The 20,025-nt window shown below is 39.3% G+C and overlaps 1 protein-coding gene across 7 annotated transcripts in view; it reads right to left on the bottom strand.

Moving 5' to 3' along the window:
* The window catches only part of EZH2 (enhancer of zeste 2 polycomb repressive complex 2 subunit), a 56,910-nt gene that overhangs the window by 7,776 nt on the left and 29,109 nt on the right, over positions 1-20,025 (bottom strand). For 3 of the 7 annotated variants that reach the window (XM_074315209.1, XM_074315208.1, XM_019739418.2), the window contains 7 exons: positions 14,796-14,912; positions 12,332-12,452; positions 11,394-11,543; positions 10,359-10,461; positions 9,727-9,905; positions 2,055-2,146; positions 481-721 (listed from right to left, as the gene is read on the bottom strand). In XM_074315209.1, the coding sequence (XP_074171310.1) occupies positions 481-721; positions 2,055-2,146; positions 9,727-9,905; positions 10,359-10,461; positions 11,394-11,543; positions 12,332-12,452; positions 14,796-14,912 (1,003 nt within the window). Of the gene's footprint in view, positions 1-480; positions 722-2,054; positions 2,147-9,726; positions 9,906-10,358; positions 10,462-11,393; positions 11,544-12,331; positions 12,453-14,795; positions 14,913-18,142; positions 18,322-20,025 lie in introns of all 7 variants that reach the window. The other 4 variants (XM_074315211.1, XM_074315212.1, XM_074315213.1 and 1 more) reach the window with 3 other exon arrangements.

The following is a 20,025-nucleotide window of genomic DNA, read 5'->3' as shown; positions in this document are numbered from 1 at the left end:
AGTACACGACAGGAAGCAAATCTCACTGGAGAGGGAACCCAGGCTCCCACAGCCGCCTCCAGTGAAGGCCACGCTTTTACGTTCTCCGTGGTTCATTCACAGGGCTGAAAGGACAACCCCAGCCCAGTCAGGAAAAGACTCTGTGCTGCCAGTCTCTCCTAACACAAACAACCACGGCAGCAGCACCGAGAGCCCTAAACTGGATGAACTGAACTCCATTCTGCCCGGTCTGAGACATGGAGAAAACAACACACCGTGACAATGCATGGAATGGTCCGTCCCCCCCCCCGAGTGACCCAGATGGCAAAGGCACAGGCAGGCTCGGGCAGGGACAGGAGCAAGCACTCAGCCACATGGCCTCCTCGAGAAGGGGCTCTGCTCTTGGAGTTGTCGTGACACTGAGAACGACACCCCATGCCCTTTATCTCCACAACATGGGGGTTTTCCAAGCGACAGTGAAGCCCAGGGATGGGACGTCACCCGAAGAGCTGGACGTCTCGTCCTTCTTCTCCTCCTCTTCTTTGTCGTTGTTCTCGCCGCCAGTTTCGGTGCCAGCTTCCCGGTCGCTGTCCGTGTCCTTGGACTCCAGCACATTGATGGTGGGGGTGCTCGGCCGGCTGCTGTTGTTGGGGAGCCTCCCCCTCCTGCGGCCCCCTGGGCGTTTGGGGGGCGTCTTTATCCGCTCAGCTGTGAGGGCAGCAGCGAACTCCTTTGCTCCCTCCTACGAAGTGAAACACAGACATCAGGTAAAGTTCTACAACTCCTTTCGGTGGAGGAGAAAAAGACTGCACAAGGCAAGTTAGTCAAGAAATGTATCACAGCATCCATTCATTTTCCACAAATAATCATTTTCTATCTGCTTGTCCTAGTTTAGAAATTTCAGAAAGATAAACATATTGCTAGAGTGATACAAAATCAGGCAAGACAGTTCTATATTTGTGATACACACTGACTGATTAATAAGTTAAAATATACTTTATGTAACATTCTCTTTACAAGTGAATTTTTAATCATAACCCTAATGAGCATCTAGAGTCATACATCCCTATGTATGTATTTCTTCAGATTCAACAACCTCTCCATGGTCGTATTTAAAATACACAAGAATACAAAACATAAAGAGGCCTGACTTGGTCACTTCCTGCCTTACTATTAAACGTGTTTTTTTCCTGAGGGATGCACAGCCCCCAGGAAGACACGAAAGGAACCTAAGGAACAAGGCTGTGAGGGTCACGTGCTATTTTAGGAAGTGCAACAATCCAGTCTTATCAGAAAGTATAAAACAATGGTTAAGAGCATGGACTAGAGACCAGAGACACATTTTAGATGAGCCAAATAAAATTCTGCCTTGTAAAGAATGCTATGAAACAGTGCTCGAGAATTCCATTTTTAGTGGCAATAGAAGGGAGAAGTTTGAGAGCAGCCAAGTTTTATACTTCATTCTACAAAAACCAAATTGCTTAAAAATAGGATACCTTCTGCAGGTGCCATTCAATGAATCTTCTGTCCAAAATCCAACAGGCAATATATACCCACTTAGTTCCTAGGTAGGAGTGGCTTGGTTCAAAGAGGGGAAATGGTAAAAATAAGATAGTACCCGTAAAAACAACTTTTCTATTCCTATTTTCCTAAACCTTTACCTTTTCTCCATCATTAAAAAAACAAAAAATCTGTGGGACCTATAATACAGCTCAAACTCCAGGGGGTCTAAAACTCACACAAGGGCTCTGAGAACGGTTTGGGATGCTGCATGTGGTTAGTGAGTTTCTGGGTCTGAATGGGCTAAACTTGGTGGACGAGTCCTTGATCCTAAAGACCTGGAGATGCTGCTGAAGAGACTACCACAGGTAAACCAAGAACTACTACAAGATTAATGAAGGACTCCAACGTGCTGCACGTCAGAGCTATGAAGGAAATGCCATGGGTGAGAGAACCTGTCTACTGCATGGCCAGTGAAGGTGTGGGAAGCACGGTGTCACGCTGACCTGATACCTCACCACGTTCACCAGAACACTGCCCGAGTGCCCTCTGCAACCACACGGCGCTCGGCTTACCAGATGCTGGTAACACTGTGGCCCACAAGGCTTGTTGTCCAGAGCTGTTTCTGTGTTCTTCCGCTTGTAAGTGTTGGGTGTTGCATGAAAAGCTGCAAAACAAAGGTAAATATCCAAATATAACTATAAATTATTTACTTTTTCATTTCTCCAGATCAATGGAAAAAGCCACATGACATTCTTGCTAATATATGGTTTACATCACAGAACTTTCTTTCAGGCTCTTACTGACTTTATCACCAGGTATTTTCCTCAACTCTCTCACAGGCACCTCCACTCCACCACCCACCAACGCCTAACCAGGGAGGAAATATTACTTTCTGGAATGATTAGTGGTTTAAGTCTCCTCCTTGCCAGTATAACTGATGCACATAAACTCTAAACTCTAATTATACACATTTATTTGAGTCTTTTAATATCACCATAGAAACAACTGATAGATATATCCTCTACAATGAAATCGGACTTTTTCTTTCTACCAAAAGAATTCTGACATCTATAATTTCTTGATTTCTAAAGAAAAGTCAGCAATCAGCTTGTCAAAAGGGGAAGAATGGAATACCACTTGTTAAAAATTAGTGTTCATTAAAGAGGACAGCCTCAGAATACCAAAATTCAATTTCTTTGACTCACACACAATTCAAGACCCTAGTGAGAGCTTACAGTCAGCACCTTCCCACAGGAAAACACAAAGGTCAGATAAAACAAGTTTTAGAAAGATATAAAGTGTTTGAGAGTTAAAATTCCCAAATAATATGATAAACAGAAAGATTCAGGTTACAGCACACTGTACACTAACGAAGTGGGAATGCACAGCTGTGAGAACTTCAGAGCCTCTGGGACAGCTCGCTTCCAGTGTGCAAACCAACTACCAGGAATGTCCTATTCGGAACTAGAAAAGGTGAAAATTATTAATTCTGATAAAAACAACTGACCTACTCATGAAACAAATCGTTTTAAAAATACTTGTAAAAAGCCACACTTCCATCTATAAAACCTGAATGGGATATAAAGACAGACTAATGAGGGAAAGGGTTGGGGGAGGACGGTGTTATTCAAGGCTCAAATTCTGTTTCGAGTGTATGAGTTTTTCTCAGAACAAGAGCCTGAGACCATACAACCAGTTTATCACTGGACTACATGTTAACAGACTAGGATCCCTGAAATACGAAGACTGAGCATGTGGCAGGTTAAAGTCACATAAGCAGCAAGGAATTACGTCAGCCCACAAAACACGACTGTCCTTGCAGGGCCAGTCAGCACACACACTGAGCAACCATTTTTGGTCAAATGTGTTTTCAGTTTGGATGTCTCCTCTAACACATGCTGTATTTATAGACTGATATTCTTGCCCCGACACTGAAAATCCAAAGGCACACATGTATCTGTAGACACACACACAGGCTCAAATGAGGACAGCAGCCTCTGCGGTCCTGAGTCAGAACCAGGTAATGGTATACTCACTATAAGCCACAACTACATAGCCTCCAAGATAAGAACAAGTTCACGCTATAAAGCCAAAATTAGCATACTAATAATCAAAGGTATCCAAAAAACTAAAAAGTACCACTCTCAAATTCACATTTCATTTAGCTAAAGAACTATTCTTATGACTAGATTTCCCTCAGCAGAACTTAAAGAACTAATGTTTGTTATTCTTCTTTAGGAAAACTAAGTATATAAAGAATTCTCTGTTCCAGAAATGTCTTGACTATTTTAATGTTTAGAATACATAATCTTTTCAAATAGTCACCTTAAAATACTAATATTTGAAATTAATTAAATATATTTCAAACTGAATATAATATAGGGAAAAGAGTATATAAAATTCCCTGACTGGGAAAATTATTAGAAGGAAAATTAAGGCAAGAACTTCTAAATTTTACAAAAAGGAGAGAACATGGATACTGAGAGTTTTTAACGTCAAAAGCAACCTATAAAATCTTGATGAAAAAAACCTATTTAAAGGTTTTCAAGCAAAGGTTAAAAACTTATGAACGGGCAACACTGAAAAATGGCTAAAATACACTAAGCATATCCCCTTAGACTCTTGTAACGTTTCACAAAATGATGCCCCAAAACCAGAACAGGAATCCAAGGACTGGAGTGGGAGCAAATGTCAGCAAGCACCCATTGCACCGCAACAAGTCAGCTGGCGGCAGGTGGCCAGGCCCCTGCTCAGCACTTCACCAAACGGCACGAGAGAAGGACCGGGCACCTCTAAGGCCCGTCCTTGCGATCCTCAATACACCAGTAAGTGCTGCTTCGGCTCGCCATGCGATAAATTAATGACCACAGATCAGAACAGTGGCAGTTTTACACGTTTTCTGCTCAAAGTACTGATCTCATCTGCTCTGATTAGAACTTGGTATTAAAAATAAATTCTAGGGGCAGCCGGATGGCTCAGTTGGGTAGAGCACAAGCTCTGAACAACAGGGTTGCCGGTTCAAATCCCACACGGGCCATTGAGCTGCGCCCTCCACAACTAGATTGAAGACAACGAGCTGCCGCTGAGCGGCCAGGAGGCAACGGCTGGTTGGTTCAGTTGGTTAGAGCCTGAGCTCTCAACCATAAGGTCGCCAGTTCAATTCCCGCATGGGATGGTTGTCTGCGCCCCCTACAATTAAAGATTAAAAACAGCAACTGGACTTGGAGCTGAGCTGTGCCCTCTAAACCAGATTGAAAGACAACTACTTGGAGCTGATGGGCCCTGGTGAAATACTGTCCCCCCAATATTCCCCAATAAAATTTATAATAAAACAAAAAAAAAGAATAAATTCTAACTGAATCCACTTACAGCTGGAATCAGGTAAATTCTTTTGTGTATACCCAGACATCAGACTTTTTTTCGAAAGTACTTCACAAAATAACAAAGTTGCTCTTCAGAGCCCAGGGCAGTAGCAGCAACTACATTCCCCTATGTTCAGAGCACACACTAAAAAGCTTCAGGCCTTCTCTCTTTTAACCCTCACAAAATCGCCGTGTCTTAGGATCCTCCTCCTCCTCTTACAGATGAGGGAAACTCAAGTTTAGGGAGGTTAAGCCACTCGGTTAAGTACATGGCGAATATGAACTCAAGTATATATCTGGATTTTTTTAACCTTTACACACCTGAAAACTAAAAAAATGTCCATCATCAACTCTAAACTTTGGAATACCTTCTTTGAAATTCTAACCATTTAAAATGTTAAACTCTCTACAGTCAACATTAACTACATTCCAAAAAGAACATTCAAACAGACTTTCACATAATATCAAAGAGGAGAAACTGATACAATTGGGTTTATACTTAAAATGTAGTCCTCTGTATGCCATTCAGACAATAGAAAGCTATCAAAATCTTTATTCCATAAAAGTTCTACTTTGGTTCTATTTAAACACATGCAATTTCCCAGGCTTACTTTCCCAGGCTTCCTCCTTCCTTACCCACTTCCTTCCCTATCAGAAATTACCAAAGGCAGACCCGACAACCAATTTTAGGCCGAAGCTTTAATAAAGAAATTACTAGGATTCCAAGTTCTCAGAACAATCAGTTTCCAATTTACAAAATGGACTGTGGCCTAAAAGTTATTTGGAATATGAAGTGAGATTAGTTCCCAGATCAAAACCATTTATCCTTCCAGGCTCATGAGAAAATTTAAGTCCCTCTAACAGAAAAGATCCACAGTCAGGTAGACACTGAACTTCTGGCAGCCCCTTGCCATCGACACATCATTCTTAGATAAAATGAGTAGATACCCCAAACATCTACATAACAAGGCCTAATATCAGTACGGCTGCCAGCACAAAAATAGTAAAAATAGTTAAAACATCCAAAAAGGCCTTCCCCCGGAAGTTTAAAAAATTCTCCCTTAAACAATGAGTAAAAAAGAAAATATAAAATATTTCTTAAAATTATTTTAAACATAGCAAATAATAATACCAAATATCATAACCTAAGAGAAAAGATGAAACCGTGCTCTAGATAATTCATTGTGTTAAACACAATGAACCAAAAAAAGAATGAAAACAATCAAGACTCATAAACAGCAAAACTAATACAGCAGCTGATTCTGAGGAGAAAATACACAAAACAGATTTTAAAATATATAGACCACTTCTTAATCTCAAGAAAAAAGGAAGAATGGAATACATATAAAACAAGAATAATCACTGAAATAAAAGAATCATTAGAACAGATAGATTTCAAAACCTGGATGAAATGGATAATTTTCCAAAACTGATCCAGAAGTGACAAAATTTATCTACTAGCACCATTATTATTTCTACAAGCCAACAAAGTTAGGCAAGAGAAAGAAATTAAAAGTTATAAAGACTGAAAAGAAGGCAAAACCATCAATAATTGCATATGATTTAATTATATAGCTGAAAAGCTCACAAGAATCTACTGACAAACTATTTTAAGGATAATTCAGCAAGGTAGCAGGGTATAACATAAGATAGAAAGAGGAAAACCACAACACATTTAACACCTAGAAATGATCTGACCCAAGAATGTACAAGAGCTACACGAAGAAAACTTGAGGTTATTAAAGAAGACTCGATCCTGGAGTTTTAGTCCTTATTTTTAAATGTCAATTTTCCCTTAAGTAATTTATAATTTAATTGGGATCCCAATAATCATACTACCTAGACTTTTTTTTAATTAGACAAATTGATTTTAAATTTTATACTAAAAAAAAACAAGAACATCCAGGAGATCTCTGAGTAAAACTTCCTGAACAGACAGACAAACGGAACGAAACAGACCCACGTACATGTGGTGATGGGCAACCAAGGCAGCACCTCATTCACAGCCGTGAAGGAGGAACTTCTCGACAAATGGTACGGAAACAACTACGTGGGGAGGAGAGCTGCATCCAATATCTATCAGAATAAATTCCAAACGGATCAAAGAGTTAGATGTCAAAAAAATGAAGCCTAAAACGTACTAGAAAGAAAGGTCAGACCCTTTATAATATTGGAGTAGGGAAAGCCAACTGATTTAAAAAAAAAAGTAAAGGTAGTTGAATTTAACTTTGCTTATGGAATTTTTACCAAACAAACAGGGAAAAACATTACAACTCATCTCAAAAAGTCTAATTTCCTGACTATTTAGAACTTCCAGATTTCAAAAAGACCAACAAACCAAAGGATAAAAATAGTTCCGAGAAAATAAAATACAAATTTCTTAAACATACAGAAAGGAAAAAATGGAAGTTAAACAACACTAAAACCGTTTGTCACTCATCTATAAAAATCACTTTTTCACACACTCTATTGGCAGGGTTCTGGGGCAACAGGCATTCTTACTCTGCTGGTAGGTCTTTACACTGGCACATTCCCACATGGCAGGTCACTTGGCAATATCTAAATAGAGGGGGTCAGGTTAACTTGCACGTGTGCGAGGTGATGTACAGGTACACATGGGTTATTCACTGCAGCACTGTCACAGCAAAAGGCTCTGAACCCTCCAAATGTTGACCTTTAGACGACAGGCTAAGTTCTAGTACCTCCTATGTCAGCTGTTCAGACAGCAATAATATCTACAACATTAAGTCAAAAAAGGGAAAAGCCTGAATAATAAGGCACTACTTGAATAGGATGGTCAGGAAAAATGGAATGCATTTGCCAGAAGAAACCAGAAAGATACAGAAGAGGGAGGGAGACTTCACTGGACACTTTTTAATACTATTTTGAAATGTAAGACATGTGAATGATGATCTATTTAAAAAAAAAAAAAAAATAGCTAAACACGACTATTTTAAGTATTTTACAGACTAACAAATGTAATCCTTACAACAGCTTATAAAGTACTATATTCCCATTACATAGACAAAAAACAAAATGAAAGCACAAAATACTATTATTTAACACATTTAGTAATTTACTTCATGGCTTATTATACCTAAGACAAATACACAGTGTGTGATATTGTCAAAGTTAGTGTAAAGCAATGAAATACCTACAGAATCGTTAACGCTCATTATGGAGAGACTGGCTCTACCGGGAAAACAGCAGACGGGCACAGGGGCTGCGCGGCCCACGGCTTCCAAGCAAGTGGGCAGCCTGCTGGCCCTGAGCCACCCGCTCCATTACAAACAGCTCTCTCTTGTTCTCCGCAGCTTGAATGAGATCATTAACAGGTTCAAGGTTCATCAAAATTACTCATATCTGAAGAGCACAATAAAGTAACTTTTGTAATAATGTTTAAAGAGTAGTATCCTGCTTCCTTGGTTCATTTGTACAACAAAAAGAGCAGTTAAATGCTACATCTGTAAAACAAATTAGAGGAACCAGTTCACTCACTCCAAAATAGACCTTCCATTCAATTTTTCTGCCACAGTGATATCTGCATGCAATTTACAATCTTCTTAAAAAGAATTGGACTTATTTTATAAAATGACCACGTGTAAAAGGGAATCCCATGCAATTCAAGACAACTACTGCAAGGGCTGTGTGAAGACAACACTGCCAAGCCCAAACAAGATGCACAATCCTCCTCCAGCTGAAGTAACCAACTGAAGTAACACGTGGCCGATGCCTACAGCTCACTAAAACCCCCAAACCATCAATGTATCAATTAGACAGGAGTGTGGATAGCACTGCAAGGAGATGGCAGATAATGATTCTAAAAACCTACTTCAAGGTTTTCTGATTTAAGATAACTAAACCACTAGTACTTCACCCATACACACACACAGAAATGACCATTTCCACACCAAGATATACATCACACAACAAATTAGGAGCTGCAGCAAATCTAAATAGACAGAGCAAAAACTCAAAATGAGGCAAGATATAGCTGGTTCGACAGCTTACTTAACATTAAGACAAGTGACTAGACAATGAGGGAGACATTCTGGAAAAGGTGGGCTCAGGAACTCAAACAGACATAGCAACGTGAGCCCAGTCAGTACCGGGGGAAGACAACTTCACCCAGGTCGAAACCCCTACCTGTTACCGGGCCAGAGTCAGTCCCGCTAGAATGGAATATGAAAAAAGCTAACCTCTATTAAGTAAACTGTGCTTAGGAAACTGGGAGGTATGAAATATATTTTCAAAATATATTCCCTAAAAGTAGTTGGGCCTTTCAAACTGCTTAAAGAAATAAATTCCAGTTACCTGGACAATTTACTAAGAAACTTCATTCCCGAGCAATGTCACAAAAATAAAGTAATACTGTGTGTGCCTTACTTCAATTTCATTAAGAACATTTTAAGCTTTACCTGTATTCAAATGCAGGTGTTTTTTTTTAAAGGTAACTTAGAGGGCCAAAACAATAAATATTTTTAAAAACTGCCTTTCACACTAAATAGAGAATATACATAAACATCTTTATAGCCAATTTCTTAGTCAACAAAACGTACTCATCACTATGGGCAGAGTTGCTCTGGGCTATCCATCAGCGAGTTCACAGTAATAGTTTCATTACACAACAGCTCGGTTAGCATTTACAGAAAATCACTGCCCTGCATCCCCAGTCACTGGGAGACAGCAGTCCAAGTTAAACACGTGCAGACTTAGAGCAACCCTCAAGCAACACATTAAACATAACAATACTCTGATCCTAATATACTTTCCAATCTTAACTGCAAGATTAGATCACAAATTCTAGCTATAGTAAATGACAACAATTTCCAAGTTGCTTTAAGACATAATTCCACAATAAAGATAGAAAATGAAAACGTACAATAATTGCACTTACGATGTAGGAAGCAGTCATATTTAAAACATCGTCTACAGAAAAGCGTATGAAATGAATGTAGGCTTTGCTCCCTCTGCACAGATTTGGCGTTTGGTCCATCTATGTTTGGGGTACATTCAGGAGGAAGTGCACCAGGAAGCTGCTGTTCGGTGAGTTCTTTATATCTAACATTAACCAAGAAAAAGAGAAGTAAAGGTGAAACAAAAATCAGTTATAAAAATCAAGTTTCTAAATGGTTTCCATGCATTATTTTTGAGATTTATCTTGCCTAAAACACAAAAGAAAAGGTCTAGCCTACAACAATCTAGTGAAGAGCCAATTAAACATTACCCATGACATATCAAGAATCAAATTCACTGAGATGATTCAAATTTATCATGAAAAACATCATAGTAAAATTAAACATCAACTGCACTAAAATGCCTACAAGTGTCCAGAGAATTTAGTCTATCTACAACAAATGTTTTGTATACAGAGTTCAGAGATACATGTCACTTCCAGTGTCTTGCAAACATTGTGAACAAATGAAGCTCCATCAGTTCCCCTTCTAATAAGCCAAGAGGGTGAGTTACAGACCACACAAGGCTCTAAGACCGCCTCAAAAGAACAAATCTTACTTTTCCTTTAGTTCTTCTGCTGTGCCCTTATCGGGAAACATTGAAGAAATGGCTTCAAAAATTTTATCAGAAGGAAATTTCCGAGGTGGGCAGCTTTCTTTATCTAAACATGGAAATATACAAGGAAAAAAGAACAGTAAACAAGTTTCCAATCTTACATTTTCTCCACACAAATACATATCACAAAGCTGACTTTCTAAGAAATTATATCAACTTTGTGTTTCACTTACTTCTAACACGTTACATGTATCTGTGATATGCTAGTAGGCCAGACAAACAAAAAATTCAAAATTAAATATGGAAAGTTTGAAGCAGACCGGGAGGCAGAAAAGGCAGTTCTAATCCCACTTCCCTACGTGGTTTTGTGACCTTGGCTGGTCAGGGAGCCACTTGGGTCTGTTCACTGATCTGTAAAACAAAGGCGCTAACTAGATGATCACTGAGGTGCCTGTTATAAAATTGTATGCTTCTCTGAAACTGCTATTTTCCCCCACATTCTTCTGTTTTAATAATGAGCTTTGCCAAGCCTCCACCCTGGGATCGTCTATTTTTCTGGGAAGCCCCACCCAGTGTAGGCGTTAAAAGCATGGGCTCCGGAGTCCGAGCTGGCTACCATTACTAGTGTCTGGGTTGTTTCTTCCCAATAGCGTAACTTAAATAAGCGACTTCACCTCACTAAGCCCATCCCAGCTATAAAATGGACCTGATGAGCCTCTCTACCTGTAGAGCTTCATGAGAATCGAGTGAGCTGGTGCCGATAAAGCGATTAACACGCAATAGCCAATGATCAATGTTACAGAATGATTATGAAGACTGTCCAGTGAAACCCAGAAATAAGTATGTTCTTTTGCTAGCCAAAGGAAACAAAAGGCGTTTGGGTGCTGGATGAAATGGTGCAAATAATACTCTAACTTTGATTATACTATTGATGTGATTTTTAACAAGAGAAAAAGAGAAAGAAGGAATTAAGTAAGATCTACTTGCACGCTTCCTGTAAAACGCTGGAACGGCTGCACACAGACCTAACAGACATACCATCTCGGCTCTCCTCTAGATCTTTCTGTTTTTCTTCTGTTTCATCAGGATCGTCTCCGTCCTCGTCGTCGTCATCATCATCGTCATCATTGTACTGACCAAGGGCATTCACCAACTCCACAAAAATTTCATCATTTATAAACCCACATTCTGAAATTCACCAAGTCACATATTAGAAACATACAGAGGAAAGTGGTAACGATAAAAGTTTATCTATGCCTTTTCTAGTTTGAAAGAAATGGCCAGAGCCCATCAATCAACATTATAACATTATTATGACAATAAGGGGGGTGGGGGCGAGATCCTTTTCAGGACTGGCCTAAGGCAAAGTTAGGAAAAGAATCTGTCTTCAACACCTATCATTTTCTCTTGATTAACAACCCTCCCTGCCAAAGTTTCCAGCACCTGCTACTATAACGTAATTCTCTAGAAACTAATTGTGACCTTGGCCTCCTCTGAAACAGTGTATCTGACAGACCTTGCTTTCCACTAATGATGAAAACTAATGAACACGGTGTCTCCTGTATACAAAACACCAAAGCCGTGATTCTAATGACGGAATTTTAGGTACTGCAGTAGCCTGCTCCGAGAGGAATTTGAGAGTGATGGGTCTTTAGGAGCCCATGTCACATAAGCACAGCCCTGGTCCAAACTAATTTTACTGCTAAAGCATCTTAAAATCTACTTACAGCCCAACAATTCTATTTCATTTACATGTTATTAATACTGTAAGTTATGTCATAGCCAACTCTGTGTAAGTTCCAAGTGGCAAACATGATCCTTGGGAAAACACTAAAAATGTTAGCCTTGCAAGCCAGGCCAATCCAACACAAAATTTTAATATTAAAAAATCTTTTTCATATCTATGCTTTAAAAGAAATAAAAATATCTCCCAATTCTCTGGTCCCCTTTTCTATGAGAATAAACACATGGCTCACCTCTATCCCCATGTACTTTTCCATCATAATTTTTTATTAGTTCTTCAATGAAAGTCCCATCCTGGTCTAAAACTTCATCCCCCATATAAGGAATATTATGTAAAACAGTTTCATCTTCCACCTAAAAATTAAAAAAGTAGATTTGAAAAGCAGCCTTATCCTAAGTATCAAATATTTTTTAAATTGATATAATAAATAAAATACAATGTTTTTCGTAAGTAGACGTCTTTACCCGCTTCTCCAAACTGAAAATAGGAAAACTTAACTTTAAAACTGTAACTTTAAAAGCTATAAAGAAATAAAAGACCCTCTCACCAATAAGCATAACTGAGAAAAAATGTTAAGAAAAAATACTGTTTACCTGATCTAACATGTCATCAATCATTAAAATTTACCATTATTTTACGCACCTCTAAGAAAGGAAAAAAGGTGCAAATTACTATATGACCCATCATCAATTTTAAGACACGTTCCTATTTCAGATGATAAAGTCTTAGAATTGATGAAATATGGTTCATCAAAATCAACTATAAATAACCATACATTAAAAAAAAAATAGCATAGGAGTTTCTAAATTTCACTTGATCTAGTTATTGAGGCATCCCATATAATAAAATTCTAGAGATGTAAAATAAAGTATCGATAGTCAAAGTTACTCTTATACATAAAAGAACATTCATAATAACATATTTCAATACTGAGATGAGTAAGATGCACATCAAAATTGATAAAGCGAATAAAGATGACAGATGAATTCATATCAAGGTTTGGAAGACAACAGGGAACAAAGAGGGTACTAGCTTAGCCAGGAAAAGCCAATCAAAGAACAGTTCAGAGAGAATGTAATATTTAAGAATACAAGGGACAAGAAGCTAACATTCATGGAAGGAAGAATATTTAATAAAGAATAAAAAAGACAGTAATTATACAGACCAGAAGGCTCTGAAGTCCACAGTAAGGACACTAATTTAAGTGAGGACAGGTTAAGTCTTAGGCCTTTGAACAGGGAGGGTATTGCTTACAAATAGAATTTTAGATCATTCTGATAAAGAGAATGGACTGGCTAAGGCTGACAGGAGGACATGGCAGCTATTTTAAAGTGTGAGGTTCCTTTAGGCTGGGGCCATAATCGACAGGAAAGAAGCCCCGGGAAATGGCCGTGAGACACACAGGGGACTGTCAAGGAACAGGCAGGAAATACAAAGAAAAAGTTTCCCAATAACCCTTAGATAACAAATTTAGGACAACTACCGAGTTCATACCTTAGACAAACAGGGAATAAGGAAATTGGGAGAAAAAGTATGTATGGGATATAAAATGAAATCTAAATTTTAATGTATTGATCTATTCAGATTCAAGATTACATACAACTAACGAGTTTTCATCGCTTCCCACTTGCACTAATTCCATTTAAACTAGAAGAGTTAATTTTTTTGGATGCAAGCCAAAATTAAGTGACAATTGGCTACTTTGCCTTCCCAACTGTATCCAAATAACCTTTGCCCCCCAAACATATCCTAGCCATAAAGACAGTCTGCCTAATTTGCTTTGGTCAGTGTCCAGAAAAACCTATGGATAATTCATAAATAGTATTTATTGACAACTTTAAACACTGCTCTTTCAGGATTTCAGTCTGTCAAAATATGAAACTTCCTTTAAGCTCTTGCAATATGATTCTCAAGCTAAATGTTTTGGAATAAAGCCTTAAACGCACAAATCTATGGCATTGCTGAAGCGCATCTGAAGTTTGTCTTTCACCCTCCACTATGAAATCTTTAAAATTACTAAAGACATTAATAACATTTTTTAAAATAATCTAGTAAGAAATTCTCTAAAGTAGGCTCACCAAAAGACTTCCATCAATATTTTACACATCAAGTAATATTTTTTAATTGAACAACTATATATTTTTTATTGAACAACACAAGTCAAGACTGTGTACTCAGATTTCTCTTTTGTTCCATCCTCCTTCATCCTACTTCTATAAAGAATTAAATACTAGCATTTCATTTCATTATCTCCGGAAATATGTTTAAACTTGTGTTCGCTAAGCCCCTAGAATATCTCCTAGTGTACGCTACCATCTGACTAACATGCTGCCTGAAGTCGTTTTAAATAATAACTTCTCAATTAACAAAACCTCCAAGTCAGACTGACATTACAGGATACCAACTGACCTCTTCAAGGATAAGATCTATAAACTTCATATTTTAAATGTTTTTAACCCCAGGTATGGTTTCTGCTTAACATTTTTCCTTTGAAGAATCTAACTAGAAAGGACTAGAAAAAGAGCAACACAGCAAAGTCTTAAATTATAGCGTAAAAAATTGGTTTAGAAACATCACTCGAAGTGTAAGCCTTCTTACTCATACCACCTTGACTCACTGTGACGAGAAAATCATCTACGCTTTTTTATTTAAAATAACTGATAGTCGAACAAGCAGAAGCTACATTGTTTACATACCATGAAGTTCTGCTGTAGGGGAGACCAAGAGTACATTATGGGCACGGAAGCAACTGCACTCAGAGTCTTTAATGGAATGACTTGTGTTGGAAAATCCAACTCACTGGTCACCGAACACTAGAACAGAAAAAAACAAAACGACTCGTAAGAATAAGAACCTGAAGGAAGCTGCAGTCATCATATTATTATAAAGGGACACTGCCTACTTACATAATTTATAAAGGATATGTCTTTACCTAAGACAGTCAAGTTCATAAAAACCAAAAAAGGATTCTCTCCTCTCTTTCACTTAGGGTGGGGAAAAAAATGCTTCAGATTTTTTAGCCCTCCAACCCTCCCCATACTTACCAATAGCAATAAGAATCAAAAATTGCATTTATGTTAGCCTAAGATTAACTGCTCCTTGCTTCCACTATAAATTTCTTTTACTCCTCAACCACAATAATAATATAAACACCAAATATGCCCCTGAATCTTACTTAGTAAGAATATGGAAACTTGTTAGGTTAACCTTTCTTATCTGTATCTTCCCTATCAGATGATATACAAACATTAAAGGGTAATAGATCTGAGTTTCAATCACGACAAAATGGACTCAAATCAATTTTGCAAAGTGCAAACTCTACACTATTCAGAAGAGCTAATGTTACCAAGCGCTTTCTATGTGCTAGGTCGGCACTATTTCACGCACAGTAAGTCTGACCACATTCAGTCCTCATTACAACACTGTAAGATGGGGACTATTCCTAGCCTGCATTTTACAGGTGAGAAAACAAAGGGAAGGAAAGGAGAGGCAAGTGCTCCCAGTCATACATTAGACGGGGCTACAATTTAAACCCAGACAGTCTGACTCTGGAGCCCCTGCTCTTACCCACTGCACACATTGCCATGATACCAAAATTCTATAATGTGTAAGTACATATATTGCCTTGAAATACCGTATTTCATCTAACCTATAATGACATCAATTTTCAGGCATACTATTATTTTCTCTATAACTGAGAAAATAATGTTGCCAGTTAAACTATAACATAATGGTTTCTTATCACAGAGATTCTGAGATGCATGATGGTTCCAGACGTTACAAATGTTTAAAATTTTGCATCTGTGATTCTATGAAATACGGTAGAAATCTGTGCCTAAGTAACCACAGCACTTTCCATGGAAATCCAGCTTTTCTTAAAGAGTACCATTACCCAATTATCAGGTCTCCAGAGCCTTCTCAAAAACACCCTGGACACATTACTCATAATCCATAATCAATGAAAATAGAGCAAAAAGAAGAATTGAAGTGGTAAAATACAGCAAAAAAATAATATATATGCACATAATTATTAAATGTTTAATTTTTATTTAAGAGGTCTTAAAAATAGCAGGACTAGATTTGGTGAAATCAGAATGGAAGTCTTTTGCCTGCGGCCACCCTGGCACTCGGCATTTCATCAGCCAGGGGCATCCATCTTGCAACAGCACCGTCAGTGCGGCACAAAACAGTTCCCTCCTCAGTGGAAGTGAAGGTTTCAAGATGGAGTAGTTAGGAAGGACTGTGACAGTGATTAAGCCACTCATTTGCTTTCCAAAAGAGCAAAGATAAAGATAATAATACTAGAAAGCTCGCAGCTCAGGTAATGCAAAGGTGTGAAGAGTTTATTAACACTCCAGAACCTGCCATCTTTCCCGGTTCCACTCTTTGGCCTCTGATACAATTCTGCATCCATCCAGCCAATAATCCAATAAGCAGTTAACATTTATTGAGCACATACTACGTTGCAGGCACTGTGCTAAGTGCTTTATATACATTATCTTGGCCACTCTCATCTTGGCCCTTGGCATCACAACTTCACACATGAGGACACTAAAGTTCAGAGCAGTTAAAGAACTTGCCTCGTCACAAAGCTGGGGAATCACCCAGCCAGGATGGAAGCCGAAGTCTGCCTCCAACACCCAAGAGCTTCGTCACTGTGCGGCGGAGATGCTCCAAGGGTAAAAGCACAATCACAGCCGCGCACTGGGTGCTGCCTAAGCATCTTCTCCCCTCCCCGTACCCCCGGCCCCCACCCCCAGCATCCTCCTCCTACTCCTGTGGCTACCAAGTCTTCTTTCCTTCCTCCTACTCAACGGGGTAACTTTGGGCAAGTATTGCACCCTGTCCAGTGATTTCAAGTACAAAATATTTTTCATTTCTTGCAAAACAATTAAGAGTTTTTTATTTCTGTTTTACACTTGGTGGGAGTAATTAACTCTGCGACTTTAATTCTGAAGCTTAGCCCCCTTTAAAGCTTGGGGGGTTGGGAGAAGGAGTTGCCACTCCAACTCTGACTTGTTTGCCTGCTTTAACATCTAAATCCAAGGTCACACTTAAGGTTGGACAGCTGAATATTCCCTTCAACTACCAAGCAGGAGGGACACTGGCTTGGCTGCATCCGTCGCCCGAGCCATGGAGAGGTGGCTCTGGGTCCACTGAGTGAGGTCAGCTGATTTTCCCGTGGACAGAAAGCACTTCCAGAAGCACAGAAGATAAGACAGCAAAGGGTGTAGCGCTACGTACTACCTCCAACCCCACACTTCTGTCCCACTCCCATCCCCCGTCATCTCAGTGCTGAGTCACCCGGGAGTCACCAGGCTTTCTGAGGCCAGAAGCAGAGAGGCAGAGGGTAGCTTTTCCTCTGTCTCGCAGCGCTACTCAGCACAGTGTCTCAAAAAAGAGTAGGCACTCAAAAAATGTTTCCAGAATGAACAGACTGCGTTGCTGGTCCCCCCATGGAGACTGCTGCTTCAAACTTCTCTTCAAAGCACAGAGAGCAGCTACTTAGAAAACTGGAGGCCTCTGCAGTTTCTCTAGACGCCTGTCCCAGTCTTTAACTGTTCACCTTGACTAATAACCACATTCCTTTCAATTATGAAACCATATTCAAATGCAAAAGCATTTGTTGGTAAAACAAGTTTGGGAATTCTTATTTATTGACTTACAGGAAAATTACTCAAAAATCCCAGTTACTTACCAGTAACTTTCTTTTCTTTGAAAATGTATCATCCTAGAGAGTTTATCTAATTAAGTCTCATATCACTCCGGGTACTGAAAAGGAAATGTGACCGTAGGAGTCTCCACAGCACTTTACCTGATCGGTCATGTGTCCTGGGCTCAGGAACTCACTAGGAGACCTGCTGATAAGTTAAATTCTCTAATTCTAGTTCCAAGTTGAGGCTCACACAAGGCTGTTACATAGATGATTCAGCATTGAGGGCAAAGAAAGAAAAAACTACATTAGTTCTCCAGGATGCTACATTTTCAGAGAAACACAGCGCACTGGTAAGTAACCGGTTCCTCTGAGGATGGATAGACTTACATCAACCAGCTGGTACAATAGGCGACCGTGTGGCTGGACCACTGGGAGCTGGAGAGGGGAGTCAAGCCAAAAAGAGTAGTTGTAGGAGGACACAACCAAACTGAGACTCTTGGCAGAAGGCTGGTTCCAAGTAAAAACTGTGTTATGGAAAATCGTAGAGGGAAGAGCAGGTGAATGGCCTGCAGGGAAGGGAAAGAAATTAACACACCCTACTATGTGCCAAGCACTGTGCTAGAGACTTCAGCAAAGTTAACTTCTTTAAAATTCACCTCTACCCTATGAGGCCGGTCTGACTCCCCATTATACAGTGGGACACCCCAAAGGACAGCAGCATAGCCATCCAGTCTCTGAACAACCTTTAACATAAGAAGGGTTAAGTCCGACCTCCGTGAGGTTGGGGGGAAAAAATAGTCAGTTAGCCAAGTTAAAAATACTCTTGGATACTGGCTGGTCCATTTGATTCATGCCAGAGACAAAATGAACTATTGATATTGTCTAATATCCTTTAGCTTTTCCAAGTAAAACAATAAGGAACCATCTCACATCTAAGGTGTAGCAAAGAAAGGGTCAGGAGAAAGCATCAGCTGCCACCCAACTCGACAGAAGCTGAGCGTGATTTCTGAAACTACCTATATTTTTCAAGACCAGAGTAGAGAAAAGATAACACACCCAAGTTTTAAAGTAGCTAGCTAGCTAGCCCTTCTGGTGAAAATGACAGTGTACGGAACTTAATTTCAGACTGCTTTTTCATGAAGGAAGTACCAAGAAAAAACTGTAATGAGAGATAAATGTCAAGTCTGGATCAAGCTGAGAGAAGCTCGGTGGTAGGAGTGAGTTCACAACCAGGGTTAGAAGGATGGTTAAGAGAAGGTAATTAAAGGAGGTAAGTGTCTCCAGCAGGAGAAAGTCAGAAACAAAAGTGGAAAGAAAAAACTCCTGATTAGATTGGGACAGAGATGCATTAACAAAAGCAACTTAATCAAAGCTTTCGGAGCCAAGGAATGAAAAAGAATGGTTCGTTCTAGCTTGTAAATTATTTGTTTTGTTGTTAAACATTTATGTCGCAGAACTATCTGGATTGGGGGGAGAACCCCTCTACCCAGCAACACAAGGCTCTTGGCTCCCGAGTTCACTTCAGCACAATAGAAAGATGTCATCCCGTAAGCAGCAGTACTTACACTTCTCAGACAAACATTTTACAAGCCATCTATAGCATTTAAGGTAAACTTTAGCAAAGACCTAGAGTATATAACAACATTTGGAACACAACCTATAGCTCTTCCCTGCATCCTAGCTTCAGATGCCTTGTTGTGAATGAAAGACCCCACGCCGGGGATGGGGGCGCCAAAAACTGTATACCCATGACTTGTATTCATCTTTTGTTATTGGTATATACTGAGTATTACAATTTTAATACAGTGTTTTCCTTTCTTAAGATGAGTATACATTTTTTGGCACACTCTGTATATAAACCTAGTTAATATATTAACTATCAAAACACAATGCACAGGGTAAACCCAGTGCAGTGTGGGACTGAAGGGGGCTGTTAGGGTAAATCACCCCCTCATAACCTGCAGCTCTGCTAGAAGCAGAAACAAAACAGTCACAGGACAGAAGTTGATAAAACTACAAAACCACTCAACAAAGGACACAAAACAGGTGACAGCATGTTCATCTATCGCACGCAACCTCGAGCACTTAATCCAAGAACAGTCCTGTGAGTGGAAAATAAGGCCATTCCTGTCATTGAAAAAAACAAGAAAACAAAAACTGAGAAACAAAACACAGTATACAAGTCCACGGTTTCCAGAAACAGTGGCAGGACAATCGTTTGTGAAGTCTTGCTTCCATGAGTGGGCAATGGTTTGGATGCTACAAGTAGA

Source organism: Rhinolophus sinicus, linkage group LG11 (assembly GCF_036562045.2).
Source record: "Rhinolophus sinicus isolate RSC01 linkage group LG11, ASM3656204v1, whole genome shotgun sequence".
Taxonomy (NCBI): domain Eukaryota; kingdom Metazoa; phylum Chordata; class Mammalia; order Chiroptera; family Rhinolophidae; genus Rhinolophus; species Rhinolophus sinicus.
This window is presented reverse-complemented; position numbering and strand designations above follow the sequence as displayed.